The sequence below is a fragment of the Pelobates fuscus genome, chromosome 10, assembly GCF_036172605.1.
Source record: "Pelobates fuscus isolate aPelFus1 chromosome 10, aPelFus1.pri, whole genome shotgun sequence".
Lineage (NCBI taxonomy): Eukaryota > Metazoa > Chordata > Amphibia > Anura > Pelobatidae > Pelobates > Pelobates fuscus.
Genome location: NC_086326.1, coordinates 70353645 through 70380504, shown reverse-complemented (window position 1 = coordinate 70380504; position 26860 = coordinate 70353645). Strand labels below are relative to the sequence as shown.

The 26860-nt window shown below is 43.1% G+C and overlaps 1 protein-coding gene across 1 annotated transcript in view; it reads right to left on the bottom strand.

The window, feature by feature from the left end:
- The window catches only part of NOC3L (NOC3 like DNA replication regulator), a 43270-nt gene extending 28982 nt beyond the window's left edge, over window positions 1-14288 (bottom strand). The window contains exons 1-7 of the mRNA XM_063434582.1: window positions 14225-14288; window positions 11196-11403; window positions 9076-9199; window positions 5837-5994; window positions 5452-5508; window positions 4577-4707; window positions 3640-3801 (exon numbers count right to left, since the gene is read on the bottom strand). Of these exons, the coding sequence (XP_063290652.1) occupies window positions 3640-3801; window positions 4577-4707; window positions 5452-5508; window positions 5837-5994; window positions 9076-9199; window positions 11196-11403; window positions 14225-14233 (849 nt within the window). The 5' untranslated portion in view covers window positions 14234-14288. The remainder of the gene's footprint in view (window positions 1-3639; window positions 3802-4576; window positions 4708-5451; window positions 5509-5836; window positions 5995-9075; window positions 9200-11195; window positions 11404-14224) is intronic.
- Window positions 14289-26860: the final 12572 nt, after the last annotated feature.

Genomic DNA, 26860 nt, shown 5'->3' with positions numbered 1-26860 from the left:
TCATGAACCAGTTACAATGTATATATGTTGAAAGGATATTGCCGAAATTGTACGGTAGAACTCACACGAGTGTTGGCAACCTAGGGCACTTTAAAGCCACTTATGTAAAGCCATTTGAAATCTCCCCCCCCACCCCCCTCCCCCGGGTAACAGGGGATCTTTAAACAACACCAAAGGGGGCACCGACTTACTTGTTATGGACTGACACCACACAACAGAACACACAAGGTCCACACCACACCAAGCTTCCCAGAGCAAAAACCGCTGGCCACAGAACACGGCACCACTCACACCAACGTAGACAACTCTTTGGCTAACTTATTCACAGTGAAACATTAAAGGTCAAGACAAGACTGTGGTACTTATGCCCAAGTCGACAGTTATCGCCCCCCCCACCACAACCACCCCAGCTACACTCACACAGTACTACAGCTACCTACCCAAAACATGTTAACCTCATATTGTTTTGATGTTATGATTTATGTTTAACGTTAAAGGGTCATTATCTCCGCTGGCAACAACCCACAGCCCGGACGACCAACTCACAATATGTGTTCCTATTGAACTGTAAACGACAAATCGCATCTGGCATTACTTAGACATGCATGTTACTAGTTTTACGCAGCATGTTTAGCCTGTGACTAGCTTAACTAACTCAGTTGCACTAGCCTGCTTAATTAACTAGCACACTGTACTCACACCTTTTCTACTATAACTAGAGCAGATTGGGTATTAGGAATTGTCTAGCATGTTACTGAACATATAATTAATAACCTGTTACATGTTTAAGCTACTTCAACCCTTGTAATGATCTTGAATTGTCAGAGCTTACCTAGACCTTGCCAAAATGCTTAATCAGTGTGTCTAACCTTAGCATGACTTATTATATTTACCATGCGCCTGCCCGATACCCAGCGGACCATAAGTGTCATTTCAAATTGTCAATGTTAAGTGCAGATCAAGTTACCTCTGTATTCATCTACACTACAGTTCGGCTCTTTCTAATTTATCTGGGAAGCCACCCGGGGGGGTACTTTAAGCAGATACAGTATGCACTCTAATCACCTTTTGTATCGCGATAGATTAAGCCTAACTAGCACTGTACATGCCACGTATGTAACTCGCCCTAGAGTCATGCTATTCATTTTTCTGCCTCATAGTTGAGACAGCGTACATCAACATATTTTGTAGGGGCACATATGTCTACCGAAGCAAGTTGTATAAACTGCCACATGTTGAAATGCTGACAAACCGCTTGCAGCAGCTGAGTTCTGCACCCAGACCACTCTATTGAAATTAAGTGGTGTGGGTGACTATAGCGTTCCTTTCATTTTGATATAGAACATGTGGAAACATTTTCCCACAGTATTCTTCATTAATATAATCCTAGATGTGCAAACAAAACTAATTTAAAAACAATTATATATTGATTCTGGAACGATTCGATTGCGGTGTATATGTGTCCATACTAGCAGAGGGTGAACTTCCTTACATTTAACACTTAAAGCAGCACTTTGCAAAGACCTTTACACATGACATGTCAGCTGTATAGTGGCACCTGGGCTAAAGAATAGAGGGAGATATACTTACCCGAGTCTCCACTTCTTCGCCACCATTAATCTCCCACTCATAAGTTCCTGAGAAATGAATGTACCAGGTTCTAAACCATTTGTGGATATCTGCACCCATTCTATGAAAGATCCTACAAAACTCTCTGCACATCTATTGCACATTTTTATCAGTGATGACTGATGGGAATTGGCAATGAAAGTCTAAGATTATTAAAATTCCCTCTTTTGTCATATTTTACATAATAATTCTATTTGTGACACTTTGACCTGTGGATCACTAACAAACTTTTAATCTGCACTCAAAATACAGCTCATATTTCTTAAAAAAAAAAAAAAAAAAAAAAAAAAAAAAAAGATTTAAAACACACTGCAGTCTGTTAAAATAAACGTTTAAATAACACCTTCTCACATTATGTTAAAAAAAAAAATGTAAAAAAAATAAGGGGTGGGGGGAATCCATCAATACATTCTAAGTAATAAGCTTTGTTTAAAAATGTAACCGAAATTCCAAAAATGTAACTATATCAACTAAATGATAGAGATTTCCCTAAAAGGTGCCATGGAAGAACAGAATCCAAAGCAATGGGGGTCTGGCCAGTTCACAGGACAGTTACAAATGAACTGATTATTAAACTCTATTGTTTTGAGCACTGCATAAGCAATCTTACTGTAGCTGATGAAGGTCACTTGGAAGGGTTTTAGCCGGTTACTGCGCTCTGCAGAATTCCCTTGGTACAAACGATATCAAACATTCCATTCCACTTATATCTAACTTGGACAGAACAATATCAAGACATCCAAAACTTTTCCCATGAACGATGAAAAAAAAAAAAAAAGAAAAAAAAAATATGTATCCAAAGTTGAACGCAGGGAAGATTCTCTATTATTGGCACACTTTGCTAATGTTAACGGTTTTAGTGCTGGGGACAGGGAGTGTTTTTTCCCTTCATTAGCAGTCTGATGGGGTTGCATACGTTTACATTTTAAGGATAACAGAAGAGCAGATAAAAACATGGTGGCTTGTGATGTATTTCAATAAGTTGAAAAGTTCCTTTATAAAAATAGTTTTTAAATGGACAGTCTAAGTACCATAACCACAACCATGAGCTGTAGTTGTTATGGTGCTATGAGTTGTAGGGCTGTGCACTGGGTAAGGGTCAAACCATTTTTCAAACAGTTTGACCCTTTTTTAGGTTGATAAGTCACCAGTCGTGGCCTCTGTATTTATTAATGCAGAAGTTGTTAATGCAGAAGTGATGTTAAAAGGAACTCTTGAAAGTGGTTATGATGGCTGGGTTGCCCTGGGGTCATCTTTCAGTTCATTGTTGAACAGGTAACTCTTCCTTGTTAATTCGAACATCAATGGGGGCAGTGATTGGCTAAGTGCACTCACGTAACACTCTTTGCCCACCACTGCTGAAGCAGTGCCAGGTGAGTCTTTTTATAAGTGTCTTGATATTCTGAGGAAAAGTTAGGCAGGCATGGGAAAATATTTTCTATATTGTATCTAATATAACTAATACCATTATTCCACCAACAATTGATAACCATGCTTATTAACCACGAAAATTGTCATCGCTAGGAAATGGTGTCAGCAAGATGTAATTAGTAGTCCAATAATAATAAATCAAATAAGATATCACAGTCTCAAATGGAAAAGGGATATTACCATGCACAACAGAGACAGGAAAAATACCATTTAATTTGGAATGGTTGGCTACAAAAATATCCTAGTCGATCATTTCCATTACCGAATAGGATAGAAGATAGACTTTACCGGTCTGGTTTGGTTAGTCGTGCCTGTTTTGTGTTTTTTTCTGATCACTTTTAATAAGTTCTGTTAACAAGTATATATAACATGGATCATTCAAACAGATCTAATGTTGTGTAAAATGAATGCAATAAGTAAGGTCTGCTACATTCTCTGTTTGAAAACAAGGACTATCAATCACTACTTGTTTATTGTCTTATGAAAAAAAACCTCAAAATTTACAATAACTAAAAAAATAATTGACCTACTTTATTTTATATAAAAAGGTATTCCGGAATATAAAGAGCTAACCCTTACCCTTGATGATTTTTCTTCTTCTGTTAGAGGTCGAATCCTATACGAAGGTGTAATGTCTTTAAAGACTTCCATTAAAGACAACATAACTAATTTCCTGACGGTCACAGCCACCGTAGAGTCCTGCTCCATCAGCATGGATCGCAGTTCTTTCAGCTTTTTAATCTGTTGGATGAAAGATTTCACAAAAATGACTCCAGCAAAGGAGAAAGCTATTAAAGAAAAAGTCAAAACATCACAATCCCTACCCCATTGTAAGTAGTAAAGCCATTTTAGAACAGTGTGATTTCTTAACTGGTCTTCAATGCAGTTCTTAGTCAGATCATTGGCTGAGAGCTTAGCTAATGAATTAAGCCCTGCACCACTAGGTTTAGCCCGGAGCTGAGAGCTTCCAGTAGTAATGGAGACAGGGAGCTGTACCCTGTGAACCCTAGGTAAGAATGTAAGCTGTTCTAAAATGGTTTGACTACCACTCTATTAGGAAGCCAAGGCACATCTAGCAACATAGCCACTACAGAACACTGCTTGAAGTGTTCTTTTGTTCGCTCACCTAAGAAAAATATTTAATCGAGAAGTGATGGCTATGTTACTACAGATATTCACAAACTCACCGAGCCCCATGTGAAACGTAGATTCATCTAAGGTGTCATCTTGGTTTACTGCCAATGCACACTGAGGGCATCAAACATCTTTTAAAGACATCTACATAATCTGCAATCATAATCTCTAGGGATTTACTGTCCACGCTTTATAAATTTGCTTCCCTTGCCAATACTTAAATACTATCCATACCATGTTCTTTTTTTCTCATTTTGATTCATTCAGATTTAATTAGTTATATTAGGAAAGTTTGTCAATTCAATTGACAAGTTAAAGCGGAGAAGAAAATCAAATCATTGTATTATACTACAGTCCAAGGAAGTTAATACAAGCCACACACATTGTTCTCTGGATCTGTAAGGATAGAGGAGGCCAGAGTGGCAATTTGGGTTTTCCTCTGATCCAGCTTGACTTTCCTCTGGATCAGCAGTTCCTCTGTGCTGAGTATCGGCATAGGTTCTTCGGGGACACCTGGAAGAAAGCAGAAAGGGATAGGTGTTTAGATGCATTCTGGGTGGCAAATGTATGTTTCTAAAGTGTAAAAGGTGAAGACACACTTAATTTCCATGCAATGACAGACACTAAGCCAGAGTGAGGAGCCTGAAGAGATTCTAAACAACATGTCCAATTTATCATGCACCCTACATTTACTACTCATATGACTGTAACTAATAAGTTATAGATAAACCTCATGGAAGTTCCTTTTCTTTTAGCTTCTCTCTGCTTTTGTCAGTAAACCACTGTGTCTTTTCCTCATATTTATGTCATAAACCTCATTGTTTGTTTTTATCCAACTATCTCTGGTGGCTGATTCTGTCTCTTCTGTTTTCAGTACTACCCCAACTCAACATGTTTGTATTCCACTCCATTCCCATGTAACTGTCCTGTCCCCTCTACTCATTTGATTCAAACCTATTTCCTCACCATTGTAACATCACTTAATCCCACTTTGTCTGTGTCACTTTCCAACATGTATCCTGTTCAATACGCTGTCACAGTGTTCCATCCCATGAACATTCTCCAAACCCTTGCACAACTTTCCGCATTTCACATTAAGGTTCCATCTCCCATGTACAGTTCTACTACAATAGTTATCACCACAATAGACATCGCTTTCTGGTACAACTACTGCTCTCACTCCAAGAGACCCTTCCTGCAATAAAAATTCACTGAAAACTATTCCACTGTGTTCTCCAAAGATTAACCAAATGATACCTTCAGCAGGTTCCTCTACTTCCATCTCTTCATCATCTTGTTCCTCTGTGTGAGTAACTGCAGAAAGACAGGCCGGGTTATTTTTGACAATACTAGGATTCAAAAAGGGCAATGATGTAACTTAAAGACGTAGTAGAAAGATAAATGAAAACAAACCCAGAAAACACACATTATAAAGAAGTTCATGAGATCTTCATAAAAAGTACAAACTAAAATGTAGGTTGGTGGAAGACAGAATTAATTAAAAACACGATTTTACATAAAAGGAATCAAAATGTCTCTCTGCAAGCAGCGGTGGCTAAGAGTGACACGCCAGCCATATTGCTCACCTGAGCATTAATGGAATGGTTCTTTACAAGCAACACAAGTGCATGTAGAAACGTACCTGGCTTCTCCATGGTCTGAGGAATGATGCCACTTTTATCTTTAATGGGTAACAGGTGAATAACTTCCTTCTCAGCTTCCATTTTCAAGCGTCTTGGCATCTTCTCATATTTTTCAATCACACTTTCCTGTTTATTTTTGGTGGCATGGATTGGCTCACTGCCAAGAGAAAACCAGACACAATTAGGACAAGGGCAATATAAATATAGGCACCATAACATCCTTAGCTTATTGAAGACGTTTTGATGTATGGATCACGTCCCTGTAGTCTAACTTCTCAATTCCCTTCCACTTAGGAGTTAGATCACTTTGTTAATCTAGCCCTAGCCACACCTCCTTGCAAGTGACTTATACAGCCTTCTCAAACACTTCCTGTACAGAGATTTAATGTTTAAACTTCCTTTATTGCACATTCTATTTAATTTAGAATTTCTTATCTCCTGCTCTGTTAATAGTTAAATTTCTGATCACATTCAGAGATTTTCTTTATTAAAACGGTCTCTTTTAAAATGAGCAACCACATAAAACCATTGTTTTTGGATAGTCAATTAGGCTTATTGTATCTACAATTTATTCGATTATTAAGCCACAGAGGAACATTTCATATTGAAGTTGGATGTCCTTTTTATAGCTATATAAACATGTCTATTGAGCAGATGTTCATGAAAAAAGTTTAGGTCCATAGCCTTATTAGGGAAAAGTTTGGGATGCTGAATATCTGTGCCTCTCTTACAGTATTCAGTGACTTGGCTGATTGAGGGCAGGGGACTATAATAAGAGCAGCTGCACCAAATATTGGTTTGTGTGTGGTTTTTTTTGTTTTATTCAGATGTTATCAATCTGCACTATTATCTTTTCCTTACTTTATATACATGGCTTTCTAACGGCAGTTATGCTTGGGTTTATACAACAACATGTGGTGTGTTTAATAACATTTTATTATACGGCCATGTGACTTACACCCAAGCCAATTTAAAGAAGACAGGAATCTTCCAGGAGGGGGGGCGGGGCCGGGCCGCCGAGCTGAGCAGTCGCAGGACAGCTCGGCTCCTGCACACAGGGCCACACATAGCCCATAAATAGCAACAAAACGCATTTTTAAGGGGAAATCCCGGCAACTACCTACCTGCGACCCTCGATGTAACCGGGTTGCCGAGCCGAGGTGAGGCTTGCTCTCGCAGTTCTATTCCTTCGGAGGATGGGGCCCGCTGCACCAGGCGAGACCCATGCTGGCGGTGAGTGACGCGGACGGCCGCCGCAGCACTATCCCGCCCGACGGAGCCCGACCAGCGTGAAGAGCCGGCGGACCCGGTCCTGCTTCCCCCCCCACCGGACCGGGGGGGTGATCCCGGTCCAAACAAATCCGAGCCAGACTCCTCTACCTTCGGAGACACGGATAACGGGTAACCCGCGACCAGCACACAAGATGGCGGTGGCCATGAGAGCACAACAAGCTACCTCGAGCACAGGCCGACCAACAGCCTTCCTGTTTTCCTGCATGAGGGGTAATGCCACACGGGGTCCCAAACACCCAGTGATGCCCCTGACTTATGTCACCCTCCAACTACCACACCTATGCATGCCACCGTTTAGAGGCCTGCTCACTCTTCTTCTGAGCCGGGCGCTCACAGGGGAGGAATTTTCCCCCCACAGCCTGCCATACACCCAGGGAGAAGCCGGGGAACATCCTGCTGTTTCGGCACTGATACCTTTTGCCGAACAACTGACCGACTACTGTACCGACCCGGCGGAAGCCTGGGCCCACGGACCTGGTGATGGGCCCAATGGCAAAAGGCAAGAGCACCCACACAGGCCTCAGGCCGAAGACCAGCGGCCCTAGACAGCAGGGCAGCCACCAAAGGGAACGTGGCGCAGCGGCGCCAGCCCACAGCGACCACCAGCGGACCCGGGGCGCACACCTGCGGACCGACACCTAAGACCTACAAGCCAGGAACCGGCACAGGCCAAATGGGACTGTTCTGTGGACTAGTAACATCTGTTCTCTCTACGTCCCCCTGCAGGAACTCTCACCAACTCACGCTTTGGGTAACCAGTCATGCCACTCCTCACTGATTCTGGATGGGCTACCATACAGAAGCCCGCTACCACTTCAGCCTCCCTGCTAACCACATGGTATAATGTTATCTGGATTACAGAGATGCTTGGGACAGCTAGCGTAACGTGATCTTCCATATAAGCATGTCTTTAATCTGCATGTAACTTATGGTGTCGTTTTACCGTGTTTTTTAGTAGCCAACATGTGCCCTACTATACCTCCTGCTGTAATACCCATAGTGTGACATCAATACATACAATAGCAACCGTAGTAAAGCATGTGCACCCATCTACAGCCAGGTCACTCAACGTTAATGTTAAATTAATGCTCTTACCTGACTGATATTTTCTTGTTATTAAGCATGGCACTAATACCCAGCCTGGTTACACCCGTGTTTAACTTACGTAAAATTGTGATTGTAACTACAAAGAGTCTGCCTTATTAAGTAATGGATGTCATACGATGTTTTTTTCTGCCTAGCGTTGTCTCCTTTACTTTAACTCTGTCGGAGATTCCATTTAAAGTATAGGCATAAGCATTATCACATCTTAGACCAACTTTACACATCCTGTTTAGCTATGAACACCAACTTGTATATGTAACCTGTCTACACTACATTGATTACTCTTGTTTCTTATCCAAGCTTGTATCACTCTGTTTACTTGTATACTTCACAAAAAAAAAAAAAATGGCAATCTTTCTTTGAGGTGCATTGCGCACCATCTTGATATTATTGTCTCCTGTTATCCCTCAATGCCTCCTCTTTCTCTTATGTACCCCATGACGTGTATGCCATAATAAAAGAAAGATTTACAAAAAAAAAAAGAATCTTCCAGGAGAGGAAATTTGCCAGGCAACCCAATGTATATTACACTCCCAGAATTGGGTCACAAAAAAAGGTAATATTGCTTTTTTAGAGAGTCATGCAATGTTGTGCTAGTGACGGGTTCCCTAGTTTTCATTTGAAAATGAACTATCTTGAAGTAGTTCAGTATTCACACTACAACTTTTTTGTTCTCTTTGTTTGGCTCAACTGCAGATACAGTGAGGTGTAATTTGGTGAACCAGCGTCTTTTTTTTTTATATTATCTGATCTAACACTAATGAAATACTGAGATTTTAAAGTAAGTGACAAAACATTAACATGGTGTCTGCTAGAAATTAATGCAACTACGTTACTGTACCTAGACGATAGGTCTCTGGTGAGAAAAGAAGCCCTCTGAGCCATTTCCTTCATTAACTGAATGTCATCTTCATCCATCATGTCCAAGGGAAGACAGTCTTCGTCCACCTCATGATCTTCAACAGCTAAACCAAGAACAAAGAAATTACTGAAAATTACCGCAAATATTAAAGCATTACAATGAAAACATCAGCCTAGGAAAGATATAACAAATAAAACAATCCAACAATAGGAATTTACTTAATTTGCTAAATCCAAGGCAAACAACACTGGGTATCAGTTATTGAAAGACACAACCATAAAAACTACAAATAAGGACTGTGGCGAAACCGACCTCGCCACGTGTCCTTGGAGGGGGCTGATTGCCCGCCTCTTGCCTTTGGACTATGGACCAGACTTTATGGGAATGTGATACCCCAGATAGCTATACCATGGAGCCTATTCATATAATGAAAGACTATGGGAAAGGCTTTAGCTCCATGGCAATTGTACTGTGTGAATAGGATCTGCGCGCTATTCGGTAGTTTTGTGCGCTCAGATCCCAGCTATCTGGGGATATGTGAAATGTCTGTGTGTTATGGATAAAAAGGAACTTTCTGTATTTTAAAGTGTTTTATGTCTTTCTGTAACCATGTGGTTAATGGAGTCTGTCTCTGTGCTGGGAGGTAATTGGATTACTTCTCCAGCACAGAGAAGGCCCTGTAAAACCGGTCTGAGCTGGAAAGCTAGGGGTTTTAAAAGATACTTTACTAACTTTTGAACCCCTGGTCTGATCCATGCCATTTTTTAATATGTTGTTCCCCTGAATGGATTGATTGTGGATATGTAATTTTGTGTGAATGTGATGTATGGTTTTAGAGTTATAAATATTGTGTAAAAAGTATATTTTAAACTGTATGAATAATGGGATTATGTGTCACACTAAGGGGAGGGGATATGTGGGAGGTAACATCTATGTCATTGGTTATTGTATGCCTCCCCCTGGGTGTGGCCTGTAAGTGTACAATTGTAATAAAAGCCAGGCTGGATGTGCCAGTCCAGAGTTCCTGCTTAACCCTGAAGCTGAAGTGTTGTCTCATTCTTGGGGGGAATTTGACTGTATGCCGACTGCCAGGAGTGTAAGCTGTTCGTATTGCTTTTCCTGTTCGGCTGCTTCCAGGGTTCGTGTGTCTGCTGGTCGAGAGTTGGTGAATCTCTGCAGTTTGGGAGTTCGAGAAATTGGTGCTTACAGTAGCTGCTGGTCTATCTAAAGGGGATTATCGCCTAAACTGGGTTTTATCCTCTTGTAAGTGAAACGGTCCGTTACAAGGACATCATAATGGTGTGGTGGTATCTCTCCAGGCACCTGCACAATAGTAATGGTGGGAAGTCTCGTGATTCACTGAGTTAACGATAGCAAATAGACCTCATTTTACAACAAGATATGTTTTAATCTATACATATATATGTTATGATGTAAAGAATCTTGTTTTGTACATCAATAGTTAATCTTAATGTGAGACTTAATGCAAACATTCTGAATGGATTTGTAATTTGTATACTTTTAATTTATTTGGCGATAAATAGTTTTGGTCTGATTTTTACCATATAGTATTTTAATGCATTGAAAATAAGAGCAGTTGGTAGTGGAACCTGACTGTCTTTAAAAGTGGAGACATGATACTGTAGTTCCTACAACCCAAACATAAAATAAATAAAAAGCAGAAAGACAGTCTGACCCCTAATGAGATGCCTTATTAAGTTGTCTGTCCAAGGCTAGGTGCTTGTTTCAAAAATCCACTTTAAAGTAGCGCTCCAAGTACTATTACCAATAAAGAGGTACACAAACAATCTGCAAATAATTTTTCTGGGGGTCTGTTAGGCAGTTACCTCCTAAAGGTGTGCCGGTGGCTCTCAGCATTGAGCTAGACCGGCAGTGCAGGGCTTAGCTTATTGGCTGTTAGCACTGCGCGGACACTCCGCTTAGGGGAGCTAATGGAAGGTGCATGAAGGAGCTTTCGGCACTCCTGGTGGTTGTGACAGGAACCTGTGGGCCCCCAAGGAGCATCATGGCACTCCTAACACCATATCCACTACAGTTCACTGGTTTACGTAACGCAGTGTAAACAATTCTCGTGTTACCTGGTTGCTTCTTCTTCGGCTGGTCCAGAGGTTTTGGAATCTTGGAGGTAACATCTCGCACTGCCTCCCTGAGTTTCTTCTGTTCTTTTCGGCTTTTCTTGGCAAAGCTCTCCTGTTTATACTGCTTGTTTTTTAGTTTGTTGTCAAGCTTTATCTTGCTGGTTTTAAGCAGCTTGCGAAAGCTTGGCGCTTGCTTCCGATTTCTTCTCTGAAAGTGAAAACGAGCAAATTAATGCAGGTTATCCCCCAAAAACAAAAAACACCCATCAAATATGGGGATGGACTGAAATTTCAACGGCAGTTAGCAAATTATTAAAACTGTGACAAATCTGCTTTTATCAGATAAGATAATTAGGATATCAATAAATTAGAGCTCACTGGTCAACATCTAATTAACAAAAGGGTGAGCATCTCTAGATCAACTCTCCAACAAACAATTTGAGATTTTTGTTTTCCTTTTTTTTTTGAATAAATATGGGTGTTTGGTACAGTAGTAAGCACACGTCTACAAAAATAAATAAATAATAAAAAAAAAAAAACACCCTGTTATATGTGTGTATGCTAAATATCAGGGAAAAATGTTAATACAATATTTAGCAATATTTGCAGAGATTGGCTACATAATGTGTTTCAAAATACCCACAGGTAAATAGCCTGTGATATCTATTTTTTATAAAAATATACTTTTGTGTGGCATTTTTTTTTTGTAATTGCTATTAAAGGATCACTATAGGCACCCAGACCAATGGTGCCAGGTCCCCCTACTTTTAGCCCTGCATCTGTAAAAATAGCAGTTTCAGAGAATCCAGAATCACTGACAGCCACTAGAGGCCGCTTCCGTGATCCTCAATGCGAAAATCGCACTGAGGACATGCTGACGTCCATAGGAATGTATTGAGTAATGCTTTCCTATGGGCGGTTTGAATGTGTGCGGTTCTGGCCGCGCATGCGCATTTGGAGCTGACGTCGACAAGGGGAGGAGAGGTCCCCAGCGCTGGATTAAGGTAAGTGGCTGAAGGGGTTTAAACACCTTCAGCTGAGCGAGAGGGGGGACCTAATAACCCTATAGTGGCAACAAAACAGGTTTGTTTTCCTGGCACTATAGTGCTCCTTTAACTTACAAGACAAACCTACCAAATTCACATTGAGGTTTTATTTTACACCTTGTATTTTCTGACCTGTAAATACCAGAATTACACTGAAATCCTAGACATTTAAAGGACCACTATAGTGCCAGGAAAACACTCGTTTTCCTGGCACTATAGTGCCCTGAGGGTGCCCCCACCCTCAGGGTCCCCCTCCCGCCGGGCTCTGGAAAGGGGAAAAGGGGTAAAACTTACCTTTTTCCAGCGCTGGGCGGGGAGATCTCTGCCTCCGATCCTCCTCCGTTCCGCCCCGTCGGCTGAATGCGCACGTGCGGCAAGAGCTACGCGTGCATTCAGCCGGTCTCATAGGAAAGCATTTACAATGCTTTCCTATGGACGCTTGCGTGCTCTCACTGTGATTTTCACAGTGAGAATCACGCAAGCGCCTCTAGCGGCTGTCAATGAGACAGCCGCTAGAGGCTTTGGGGGAAGGCTTAACCCATTTATAAACATAGCAGTTTCTCTGAAACTGCTATGTTTATAAAAAAAAAAATGGGTTAACCCTAGCTGGACCTGGCACCCAGACCACTTCATTAAGCTGAAGTGGTCTGGGTGCCTAGAGTGGTCCTTTAAATAAGGAGAAATAAATTAACTTATTTTGAATGACTTTACTTAACCCCTTAAGGACCAAACTTCTGGAATAAAAGGGAATCATGACATGTCACACATGTCATGTGTCCTTAAGGGGTTAAATGGATACTATAATCTGCAGAACAACTACAGCTTAGTAGTTGTTCTGGTGTTTATAGTATGTCAATGCAGGCATTTTAATGTAAACACAGTCTTTTCAAAGAAAAGACAGTGTTGACATAGCTTCTTAGGGACACCTCCAGTGGCAGTCATTCAGACAGCCACTAGAGGTGCTCCCTAGTTCAGCGCTCTACATGGGCGGAGTGAATTTTATTCATAGAGATGCATTTAGTCAATTCATGTCTATAAGGAGACGGTGGTTGGCGCAAAGCGGCATTTAGCTGCACATGCACGATAGCCTTCCAATGCTTTTCTTTGGGAAAGCATTGAATTGACTGAGATCATCAAGTTTGATTATCCCCAGTAGAGGGGGCGTGACCAGCCATGACCAGACCCTCACGACGCTGGAAAAAGAGACAAGTAAATTACCTTTTTAACCAGAACCGGAGGCCAGGGGACTAAACTATTATATTGACCTATAGTGTCAGGGATACACATTTGTATTCCTGACACTACTGTGTTCTTTAAGCTGCATTTATATCACACACACACACACACACACTATTAATGCCAGAAGTGCAAAAATATTTTTGTTTCTAAATCTTTTGCATATTTTTATTTTATTTTATAATAAATGATAATTTATATAGGTTTGTCACTTCAAATTAAAGCCATTTTTGTCCTTTAAAAAACGGGAAAAAATACTGTATATAAGATGTGTATATGACAAAAATGGAAACGGAGGCTGAACACAAACAGAGCAAAAATTGCTTTGGTCCTAAAGTAAAAAAAAAATATATAAAAATTATATTTGAATGGTTATGTTTACATATGCCAGCAGAAGTCTGCAAGAGGACGACTGCAGCTGTGTCCCTGTCAGAGTATACCGTATCCAAACACAGCAAGGCAAAAAAAAATACTACATCGGAGTCAAGTACAGTTTATTTCCTACAAGGTGCACTCCAAGTTCAGATGTGTAGAGCACAAACACTGCCTACTGACACCGAAAACAGAGCACCATACTGGTTACAATTGTGACCACTGACAACTGGCACTTCAGCTTCTACAGACTACACTTCCCATGATGCTCTGCCAGCCATGCATTATGGATTTCCACAACTGGGATAGCAATATTTAGTCTTCACGTGTTCGTATCATTTAGTCTTCACGTGTTCGAACTAGCTCCTAACTCACCGGCTTCATGATGTTAGAAACAGCACACAGCTCCTGCACAGCCTGCACACGTGGGGAACCAGGAAGTGCTTCCAGGAGCAAACAAGCTGGATAGTGGCAAGATAATACCCTCAACAGCTCCACCGCGTCGCATTTCTGCCGCGCCCTCTAATGGCAGCCTAGAGGAAGTGACTTTGGACTATTTCTTTAGCAGCCAGTTGGAGGCACTCTGTGCAAGGATTTAAGTATATGAATGTAATTACCCAACAATAAAACTGCAGGATTTCTCTCTAGGGCAATACAAACTTGTAATTTTAAATTCTAAACCATAATATGGAAACCATTAAAGAACTGCCTTCCTGAAATTGAACCTTTTTGCAATGAGGCTGTCATATAGGACATTATAGGAATACATCATATCTCTTCAGTCTGCATTAATTAGCATTGTGAGTTTCACCTTGAGATTAGTGCTGCATTCACTGCCTTATGTCAATGCACATATACACATAATATATGAGACTAGGCTTTATCTGGATCATTTGGTAAATGGTAGTCGGTGATCAACGTTGTTGTTATTATCAGAATTGATATAGCGCCGACATATTCCGCAGCGCTTTACAATTCTAGAAAGGGGATATTTAGAGGTGAAGATGGCCCTGCTCAAGCGAGATTACAATCTATGAGGATTTACGGTAGATGGTTATTTCCTGGATATACCCATGGCAGCACTTCAGATGGGTATAGCTCCTTCCACTCCTCAATTGGACAGGAAATACCTAATAAAAGAGAGACTCCCTCCCCTGTCCCCCATCTCTTTTTTCCTGTCTGCTTCTCAAGGACATAGGATGTTTCACCTCCTGCTTTTTCTTTTGTGGCTTACTCGGGTCTAATCGTACCCCTAAGCTGATGGGGAGTTCAGCCTCTCTCCCCAAGGAAGCCTTAGTACACGGCACCTCACCAAGGGTGACCACCTGGAGGATTCTCCCCTTAGCGACTGGGGAAATATGCTGCAGTGACCCTATAGGTAGCAGCTGGATGTGCCAGATCCATTTGGGTGATAATTCCTGCAGTATAATTCTGAGGTTTCCTTGGCTTTCCCATCGCCTGTGGTATGTAATGAAATACTGAGCTTCGTCCAGCTGTGGCCCTGACATCAGTTTCCAGAGCCTTAAAACAATGGTTGGATGACCTTGAAGAGGGTATATTTTAAGGGTGGCCAGTAGATCCAAGCTGTTGGAATCACTGAATAAATTTAAATTGGCTATTGATTTTTCATCAGAGGCTTCTATAGATTTGGTAAGATCCATTTCCAGAAACATGGTAGTTTCGGTAGCTTCAAGATGAGCTCTTTGGCTATGTAATTGGGTGGCAGTTACATCTTCCAAAAACAGCCTCTGCATTCTCCCTTTCCAAGGGGATATGCTGTTTGGAAAATACCTGGACGAATGTATCAAAAGAGCAGTGGAAGGGCGTAAAGCTTTTCTTCCTCAAGACAGACGACCAAAAGAGATCTTTTCCACAGGACAGACGTTCCTTTTGGGATAAGGAATATAGACACTACAAGCCTGGTAGAGAGTTCTCCAGATTCCAATCATGTAAAGGAGGATATTCTTCCTCCAAAAACAATCGGGTCGAGGTGGCAGTGTCAAACAATCAAAGCAATTCTGTTGGGACGTTAGTCCAGTCCTTGGGAGTGGGAGTAAGACTTCTAAACTTGGCAGATATGTATTGACACCTGTCCTCAGAGACCCGGATACACACTGACACAGAGCAGAATAGGGACTGTTCCCCCTACATAGGGTCACTTGGCAGATATGTATTGACACCTGTCCTCAGAGACCCTGATACACACTGACACAGAGCAGAATAGGGACTGTTCCCTCTACATAGGGTCACTTGGCAGATATGGATTGACACCTGTCCTCAGAGACCCTGATACACACTGACAGAGCAGAATAGGGACTGTTCCCCCTACATAGGGTCACTTGGCAGATATGGAATGACACCTGTCCTCAGGGACCCTGATACACACTGACACAGAGCAGAATAGGGACTGTTCCTGCTACATAGGGTCACTTGGCAGATATGGATTGACACCTATCCTCAGGGACCCTAATACACACTGACACAGAGCAGAATAGGGACTGTTCCCCCTACATGGGGTCACTTGGCAGATATGTATTGACACCTGTCCTCAGAGACCCTGATACACACTGACACAGAGCAGAATAGGGACTGTTCCCCCTACATGGGGTCACTTGGCAGATATGGATTGACACCTGTCCTCAGGGACCCTGATACACACTGACACAGAGCAGAATAGGGACTACATAGGGTCACTTGGCAGATATGTATTGACACCTGTCCTCAGAGACCCTGATACACACTAACAGAGCAGAATAGGGACTGTTCCCCCTACATAGGGTCACTTGGCAGATATGGGTTGTCACCTGTCCTAAGGGACCCTGATACACACTGACACAGAGCAGAATAGGGAATATTCACTAAATGCCAAACATTGTTATACAGGGGAATATTCAGTAAATAAGGATAAGGGGGGGGACCTACTGTCCTCCCACCCGGCCCCCACCCCTGCGCGGTGGGTGGGGGCCATAAATCACAATGGGGACACCTACTGTCCTCCTGCCCGCCTCCACCCGTGAGCGGTGGGTGGGGGCCATAAAAATAATGAGGGGGGGACCTACTGTATGATGTTGTATCGATCAGGTAGTGTAAGGGTTACGCCCGCTTCACAGTGACAGACCAAACTCCCCGTTTAACGCACCGCAAACAACCGCAAACAGACCATTTGCACAACCGCAAACTCCCCATTTGCACACGGTTGGATACCAAGCTAGCCATGTCCGTTCTTTGTCCTCACTGATGTCATTGAAGGTTTCTTCCTCCACCCAGCCACGTACAACACCAAGGGTCCCCGAAAGGTGACAACAAGCCCCCTGGGACGCCTGCTGTGTTTGGTCTTCCACCTCCTCAAAGCCACCTTCCTCCTCTGACTCCTCTCTCTGCGTTGCCTCTCTCTGCGTTATTATAAGGTGTGTTAAGTAGTACTATTCTTATCAGTTTAATCCCTGTTACGAGTAGAGGACTATTTCCTTGTTTCGCCAAACCCCTTCAAAGATGGAAAAAGCGGTATGAGTGGAAGAAACGAGGAAATGTGGTCAGGTAGTGGTGCCAGCCCCACCGAGGGCTTGTACCCAGGTATGCTAATAAACTGAAAAAAGAAAAATCTCCCAAGAAGGAGATCTAAAACTGGCATAGAAAAAGGTTAGACAACTATAATAAAGTGATACCTACAAATCCTAGTGAGCATAGGTGTATAATAGAGGGAGAAAGGGAAAGCAGAGTAATGCTTCCTAATACCGTGGTTAGTACCCTTTGTTAAAGTAAATTGAGTAATGGACACAAGTCTTTATTGTATCATTTATAAATAACAAAGGGATACTATACTCATTCCCCTATAGTGGCTAATTGTGTAATAATGGTAATACTATTACCTATTATATAATATTGCCAGGGGCAAGGAAATTCCCTCTAAATAGATGAGTATAAGCGATATAAGTGATATAAAGTTAAATGTATCACAGACACACAGCCACCCTTTCTCTTAGCTAGTTTCCAGAAATGCTGGATAGGTAGAAGGGCTATGAAGACTCAGAGAGGTCTAAGAAGAATCCTCTAAACTAGCCCTAATCTCCTTAAACACCTTCAAGGGTGTTCTAAGCTAAAGCTCAATCTAAACGTTTAGATGACTGCCTGATTTCCCATCACAGATGCTGGCTAGGAATAACATTGTGCAAGACAAAGAGTGGGTCTAAATGTCCATAGTGCAGTAAAGTGTCCCTAGTGAAGTGAAAGAGAGAATAACGAGCTGGCGCCCAAGAGAATAACGAGCTGGCGCCCTATCAGGGGACGTGTATGTGGCATCGATTTTAGGAACCGGAAGATGGAAAAAGATGCTTGGTCGGTCCTCCTACTTCAAATTTGGGGCACTGCGTGTGCAATCTAATGTGCCACCAGATAGGAGTGGTGTGTTAAGTAGTACTATTCCTGTCAGTTTAATCCCTGTTCTGTGCCTTTTTTTTGGTTTGGTTTTTGAAGCCACAGTGCAGCACCAGAGGCCCGAAAAATTAGGCATGTACACATGCCTGAAAAATTAGGTATTGTAGCAACGGCCAGAAAAATTGATGTTTGTTTCCCAGGCAGAAAGTGCCCTAAAACATTGCGGCTTGAACCCTAGTTGGTGGCGGATAAGTCACGCAAGTCAACCGGAATTCAGAGCTAAAATACAGCAGCGTGTGGACCATTTTTAGCCCAAGGCAGCTCATCTCATCAGGCCTTTTTTAGTCGAATGTATCGCCCACTGTCAGTCCCTTCGGGATCCATCCCTCATTCATCTTAATAAAGGTGAGGTAATCTAGACTTTTTTGACCTAAGTGACTTCTCTTCTCAGTGACAATACATCCTGCTGCACTGAAGTTCCTTTCTGACAGGACACTTGAAGCGGGGCAGGCCAGAAGTTCTATCGCAAATTGGGATAGCTCAGGCCACAGGTCAAGCCTGCACACCCAGTAGTGAAGGGGTTAATCGCTCCTCAGAGTGTCGATATCTGCAGTTAAGGCGAGGTAGTCTGCTACCTGTCGGTCGAGTCGTTCTCTGAGGGTGGATCCCGAAGGGCTGTGGCGATGCGTAGGACTTAAAAAGCTCCGCATGTCCTCCATCAACAACACGTCTTAAAAGTGTCCTGTCCTTGCCGGCGTGGTCGTGCGAGGAGGAGGATTACTTTCACCTCTTCCCCTGTTAGATTCCCGTTGTGCTGTGACATCACCCTTATACGCTGTGTAAAGCATACTTTTTAATTTATTTTGCAAATGCTGCATCCTTTCCGACTTGTTGTAATTTGGTAACATTTCAGCCACTTTCTGCTTATACCGGGGGTCTAGTAGCGTGGACACCCAGTACAGGTCGGTCTCCTTCAGCCTTTTTATACGAGGGTCCCTCAACAGGCACGACAGCATGAAAGACCCCATTTGCACAAGGTTGGATGCCGAGCTACTCATTTCCCGTTCCTCCTCCTCAGTGATCTCAATGAAGGTATGTTCTTCCCCCCAGCCACGTACAACACTACGGGTACCAGATAGGTGACAACAAGCACCCTGGGATGCCTGTTGTGGTTGGTCTTCCTCCTCCTCCTCAAAGCCACATTACTCCTCTGACTCCTCTTCCTCACAATCCTCTTCCAGCGTTGCCGCAGGTCCAGCAAGCGATGCTGATAAGGCTGTTTCTGGTGGTGATGGTGACCACAACTCTTCCTCTTCACGCTTATCTACGGCCTGATCCAGCACTCTTCGCAGGGCACGCTCCAGGAAGAAAACAAATGGTATGATGTCGCTGATGGTGCCTTCGGTGCGACTGACTAGGTTTGTCACCTCCTCAAAAGGATGCATGAGCCTACAGGCATTGCGCATGAGCATCCAGTAACGTGGCAAAAAAAATCCCAGCTCCCCAGAGGCTGTCCTAGCACCCCGGTCATACAAATATTCATTAACGGCTTTTTCTTGTTGGAGCAGGCGGTCGAACATTAGGAGTGTTGAATTCCAACGTGTCGGGCTGTCGCAAATCAATTGCCTCACTGGCATGTTGTTTTGCCGCTGGATATCTGCAAAGTGCGCCATGGCCGTGTAGGAACGCCTGAAATGGCCACACACCTTCCTGGCCTGCTTCAGGATGTCCTGTAAGCCTGTGTACTTATGCACAAAGCGTTGTACGATCAGATTACACACATGCGCCATGCACGGCACATGTGTCAACTTGCCCAACTTCAATGCCGCCAACAAATTTGTTCCGTTGTCACAAACCACTTTGCCGATCTCCAGTTGCTGCGGAGTCAGCCACTTTTCCACCTGTGCGTTCAGGGCGGACAGGAGTGCTTGTTCGGTGTGACTCTCTGCTTTCAAGCAAGTCAAACCCAAGATGGCGTGACACTGCCGTATCCGGGATGTGGAATAGTACCTGGGGAGCTGGGGGGGGGGTGCCGTTGATGTGGAGCAAGACGCAGTAGCAGAAGAGGACTCAGCCGAGGAGGTTATGGAAGAGGATGGAGTAGGAGGAGTAGAGGAGGTGGCAGCAGGCCTGCCTGCAAGTCGTGACGGTGTCACCAACTCCTCTGCAGAGCCACGCATTCCATGCTTGGCAGCCGTCAGCAGGTTTACCCAATGCGCAGTGTAGGTGATATACCTGCCCTGACCATGCTTTGCAGACCAGGTATCAGTGGTCAGATGGACCCTTGCCCCAACACTGTGTGCCAGACATGCCATTACTTCCTTTTGCACAATCGAGTACAGGTTGGGGATTGCCTTTTGTGAAAAGAAATTTCGTCCGGGTAGCTTCCACTGCGGTGTCCCAATAGCTACAAATTTTTTGAATGCCTCAGACTCCACCAGCTTGAATGGTAAAAGCTGGCAGGCTAATAGTTCAGACAAGCCAGCTGTCAGACGCTGGGCAAGGGGGTGACTTTCTGACATTGGCTTCTTACGCTCAAACATGTCCTTGACAGACACCTGACTGTGGGCAGATGAGCGGGAACTGCTCAAGGCGAGAGACGGAGGGGCGGATGGTTGAGAGGGGGCAAGGAGGACAGCAGTGGTTGATGTGGCTGAAGATGCTGGACCAGGAGGAGGATGGCGGCTTTGAGTTTGTGTGCTGCTTGTACTCATGTGTTGATCCCATAGGCGTTTGTGATGTGCGATCATGTGCCTACTCAAAGCAATTGTACCTAGGTTGGACTTCCCAATGAGTTTCTTTTGGCACAGGTTGCAAATGGCATCGCTGTTGTCAGAGGCAGACACACAAAAAAAAATTCCACACTGCTGAGCTCTGCAATGACGGCATTCTGGTGGTGGACACAGCATGCGTTGATTGGCGTGCTGTCGGGCTGACCCCGAGTGCCGATGTATGCTGTCTAACTGTGCCACTAGCTCCTTGCGACGACCTCCCCCTGCTTCCAACTCGTCTCCTCCTCCTCCTCTCTGTCTCCCCATCTGAACTTTTGCCCTGTTCTTCTTCTTGCCGAGTGGGCACCCACGTGACATCCATGGACGCATCGTCATCATCAACCGCTTCACTTGTATCTGACAACTCAGCAAAGGAAGCAGCAGTGGGCACAACATCATCATCATCACACCGTACGTCCATGTGTGTAATGCTGCCTGCCTGAGACATATCCCTGTTATCTACATCCTCTGGCAATAATGGTTGCGCATCAATCATTTCTTCAAACGGATGTGTAAATAACTCCTCTGACATACCAAGTAAAGCGGCTGTGGTGCTAGTGTTGGTGGTGGCGGCAGGCGGGTGAGTGGTATCTTGAGAGGTGCCCGAAGCTAAGCTGGAGGAGGATGGTGCGTCAAGGTTCCGAGCGGAAGCTGTAGAAGATTGGGTGTCCTGTGTTAGCCAGTCAACTATGTCCTCAGAACTTTTGAAGTTCAGGGTACGTGGCCTCTGAAAACTGGGCATTATTCTAGGGCAAAAGGGAATCACAGCACCACGACCACGATGGCCCCTGCGGGGTGGCCTGCCTCTGCCTGTCATTTTTTTGGATTAGTGGTACTATGCGTGCAAGCTACTGTGAGACCAGATATGAGTGGCACTGTGCAGTGGCAGAGGTTGGCAGAGTACACGCTGTAGGCCTGACACACCCGCTTGAAGACAACTAACTGCTATTCAATCTATAACAGTGAAAACTATTTTTTTGTTTTTAAATGCACGCTATTGTGACACCAGATATGAGTGGCACTGTGCACTGGCAGAGGTTGGCAGAGTACACGTTGTTGGCCTGACACACAGATGCTTGCAGACAACTGACTGCTATTCAATCTATTACAGTGGAAAAAAAGTTTTGGGTTTTTTAAATGCACGCTATTGTGACACGAGATATGAGTGGCACTGTGCACTGGCAGAGGTTGGCAGAGTACACGCTGTAGGCCTGACACCCGCTTGAAGAAAACTGCTATTCAATCTATAACAGTGAAAAAATTTTTTTGATTTTAAATGCACGCTGTTGTGACACCAGATATAAGTGGCAATGTGCACTGGCAGAGGTTGGCAGAGTACACCCTGTAGGCCTGACACACGCTTGAAGACAACTAACTGCTATTCAATCTATAACCGTGAAAAAAGTTTTTTGGTTTTAAATGCACGCTATTGTGACACCAGATATGAGTGGCAATGTGCACTGGCAGAGGTTGGCAGAGTACACGCTGTAGGCCTGACACCCGCTTGAAGACAACTAACTGCTATTCAATCTATAACAGTGTAAAAAAATGTTTTGGGTATTTAAATGCACGCTATTGTGACACCAGATATGAGTGGCACTGTGCACTGGCAGAGGTTGGCAGAGTACACGCTGTAGGCCTGACACACACGCTTGCAGACAACTAACTGCTATTCAATCTATTACAGTGAAAAAAAGTTTTTGGGTTTTTAAATGCACGCTATTGTGACACCAGATATGAGTGGCACTGTGCACTGGCAGAGGTTGGCAGAGTACACGCTGTTGGCCTGACACACAGACGCTTGCAGACAACTAACTGCTATTCAATCTATTACAGTGAAAAAAAGTTTTTGGGTTTTTAAATGCACGCTATTGTGACACCAGATATGAGTGGCACTGTGCACTGGCAGAGGTTGGCAGAGTACACGCTGTAGGCCTGACACACCCGCTTGAAGACAACTAACTGCTATTCAATCTATAACAGTGAAAAAAGTTTTTGGGTTTTTAAATGCATGCTATTGTGACACCAGATATGAGTGGCAATGTGCACTGGCAGAGGTTGGCAGAGTACACGCTGTAGGCCTGACACACCTGCTTGCAGACAACTAACTGCTATTCAATTTATAACAGTGAAAAAAGTTTTTTGGTTTTAAAGGCACGCTATTGTGACACCAGATATGAGTGGCACTGTGCACTGGCAGAGGTTGGCAGAGTACATGCTGTAGGCCTGACACACAGATGCTTGCAGACAACTAACTGCTATTCAATCTATTACAGTGAAAAACAATTTTTGTTTTTAAATGCAAGCTATTGTGACAACAGATATGAGTGGCACTGTGCACTGGCAGAGGTTGGCAGAGTACACGCTGTAGGCTTGACACACACGCTTTAAGACAACTAACTGCTATTCAATCTATAACAGTGAAAAAACATTTTTTGTTTTTAAATGCACGCTATTGTGACACCAGATATGAGTGGCACTGTGCACTGGCAGAGGTTGGCAGAGTACACAGATGCTTGCAGACAACTTACTGCTATTCAATCTATTACAGTGAAAAACAATTTTTGTTTTTAAATGCAAGCTATTGTGACACCAGATATGAGTGGTGGCACTGGGCAAGTGGGCACAGTATTAACTGTGAGCCTGACACAGAAGCTGGCAGGCAGGCAACTGCAATTAGATTACACAGGAAAAAAAAGCAGACTGATGTTCTAGCCCTAAAAAGGGCTTTTTGGGGTGCTGTCCTTACAGCAGAGATCAGATGAGTCCTTAAGGACTGTAGTGGACACTGAATACACTAGCCTAGCTATAAATTTCCCTATTAAATAAGCAGCAGCTACACTGTCCCTCCTCTCACTAAGAATGCAGCTTCAGAATGAATCTAAAATGGATGCTGTACAGGAGGTGGGAGGGTCTGGAAGGGAGGGTCTGCTGCTGATTGGCTGGAATGTGTCTGCTGACTGTGAGGCACAGGGTCAAAGTTTACTCAATGATGCCAAATAGGGGGCGGATCGAACCGCGCATATGTTCGCCCGCCGTGGCGATCACGAACACACTATGTTCGCCAGGAACTATTCGCCAGCGAACCCTTTCGGTACATCACTATCCCACACCACCCCTTCTTTTTTTCTTCTATTATTAATGCAACAAAAACTGTTCCACCTGGAACTATGGACCGGTCTCCCATTCTAAGTTAACTGCAGGGTCTTTGGAGGGATCGGAAACACTTTACAGCCACGTGAAAGTGCAAAGGTCGACATTTATAGGTATATTACACATGGATGTTATATTATAGGTATTGGATTGTTTATAATAATAATAATAAATGGTGACAACTTTCATTGAGACTCCTTAAAGTATTTTTTATTTGTTGTTGTTGTTCATGTTTCATTATTCCTGACATCAGCTCTGTACATAAACTCAAATAGGTGCAAACCAATTCATCCTAAACTAATGGCAAAGTATGCAACACTGACTTTTATGATAGACGAAGGCATTACTAAATATCCAAACCAAAATAAAGTTTGCGAAATTGTGCACTCTATGTAAAACAATTGCACACCTGGAAAGGAAACATCCTCAAAAGCACATAAAGCACATTACCGTTTTGCTAAAAGCATAGGTTCGTGCAATATAATTTGCATTTGCAGTCCGTAATTGGCTCCATCCTGAGCCAGACTTCATTATAGGATTCATGTTTTTTTAGTTAATTAGAAAACTCAAGCAATGGTCTACTGTGTAGATGAAGGTAATGTGCTTTTAGAATTCTAATGAGTGCATTTACACCACCTTGTAGAACACACTGCTCGCCTCTTCCAAAGAGCGTTTTTCAGAAATCACTGTTCCACCATTAGTTACAACTCTGTTAACCCTTAGAAACAATTACAAGGAACTTACAGCAAAAATGAGTTATTCATCTCTCTCTCTCTCTCTCTCTCTCTCTCTATATATATATATATATATTTTTTTATTTTTTTACTTGCTCCTCTCTTTTTAAATTGTATAACTACAGACTTGTCATATACATGTATGTTAAAAAAAAATTCCCAAAAACTAGAGAAGCCATCTTGACATTTAGGGGTTATTCAGTTCTGAATTTAAAGTAAAAAAATAAAAATAAAAATTGCAACACTGTACTCACGGATATTACTATTAACTACTAAAATGAACCAGTGCATTCAAAAGTAGATAACGTTTTGGGGAACCTGCACGCACCTTCCTCAGGGAGAAATTTGTCCTTGGACTTTATCCCGGTTTACTAGATATACTCTTGGAAACTGCCTATAGAAAGTTTTCTGGAGAGCATTGATCGTAGCTTCTACAGTTTCAGCAGTACTTGTGTGCTCATTGCTTGTGAGTTTATTCCTTCTGTTTTTAGCCCATCTGTGGATTTTGTTGTTGAAAGTGACTAGGTACTAGCATATCATGTAGGTTTCTGCCTCTATGACATGCAATGGGTACATGAGGGGTGAGTCCATCTTTCAGATGTTTGTCTCGGGTAAGTAAAGGCACAGCTCTTTTGCATTAATGTTTATAGGGTCTCTATAGTCCCCCAGACCACTTCATTTTAATGAAGTGGTCTAGGTGCCACGTCCCTCTAGTTTTAATGCTGCAAATGAAAATATTGCTGGGTTTAAATGAGGCTAGTGGCGGTCAATGGCAGCCACTATAGGCACTTCCTCAGAAATAACCAAGCACCACTCAGCTATTTCAATTATACGGTCTCATAGAGACCATCTGATTTGTACAGTGTGGCATGGCTTCTGCTCTGTGCACTAGCCTCCCGATTTTTTCCTATGAGAAAGCATTGGAATTATCTCAGCTAAGTAGATGTGCCGACAGAATGAAGACCGGTGCAGTATAGGCTGAAAAGTAAGTAAAACTCACCCTTAAAGCCCTCACACAGCAGTGGGGACATCAATACAGTCAGATAAACAATAGCGTTAGGAATATAGTGTTTTTTTTAAATCTTGAATGGTTGAGCAGTTGCTCAAACTCATATATTGCCCGATTGGAACTTAGTTGACCAGAGAGTAGTAAATATCCCACTTCAAGAAAAAGACTGTTGGTTTTTTGTAAAGTGTTGAAGTTATCTTTCAATCTGAGGATAATGTCATACGCTAAAGATATTGTCTATATAGCATTTCTAGGTTTGAATATTTTGTTTTGATAACATAACCCTTGTGATTTATCAGTCATCACCTGATAATAGAGGAAGTTGTTAATGATGAAAAAGTTAATTTTCACAAAGCATGCTACTAAATTATACAGAGAAAAGTAATGTGCGTATTTCCAAGAACTGGAAAATGGGATTCTCCTCTCAACGCTATATGTAAACTAAAAATGTAGTGCATAGAATGTTAAATTAAAGCATGCCTGGGGTCAGACTCAGCAGCTATACTGACAAGTTGGTACCTACTGTGGCTCCTACTTACCTGGTGTTATCGCAGCTGCGATAACACCAGGTAAGTAGGAGGCACAGTAGGTACCAAATACTTGCCAGTTCTCTTGTGTTTTAGGTAGTTTTTGAGTTAGTGCACTCTGGGCTGTAGCAATGTGCAACTTGTCAGTATACGTGTCAGTATAGCTGCTGACTCCGACCCCAGACATGCACGATGGAACCTTGACACAATAGCCCAGGCTATCAGTGGAAGGCCCTGTCGGAGGCCCGGTTTGATGCCATCTGCCACACATTCTGGCGATGTATTGCCCAGAGAACAAAGCTGCCGCGAGCCGCAGACTTCGCAACTCTTTCCTGAGATGGAAGCTCACCCTGAGAGGCCTCCGGCCGGCAGCGTCAGTAACCAGAGAGGAACAGGGTGGGAGAAATACTCCAAGCCCCAAGACCACGCTGAGAGCACGGTGA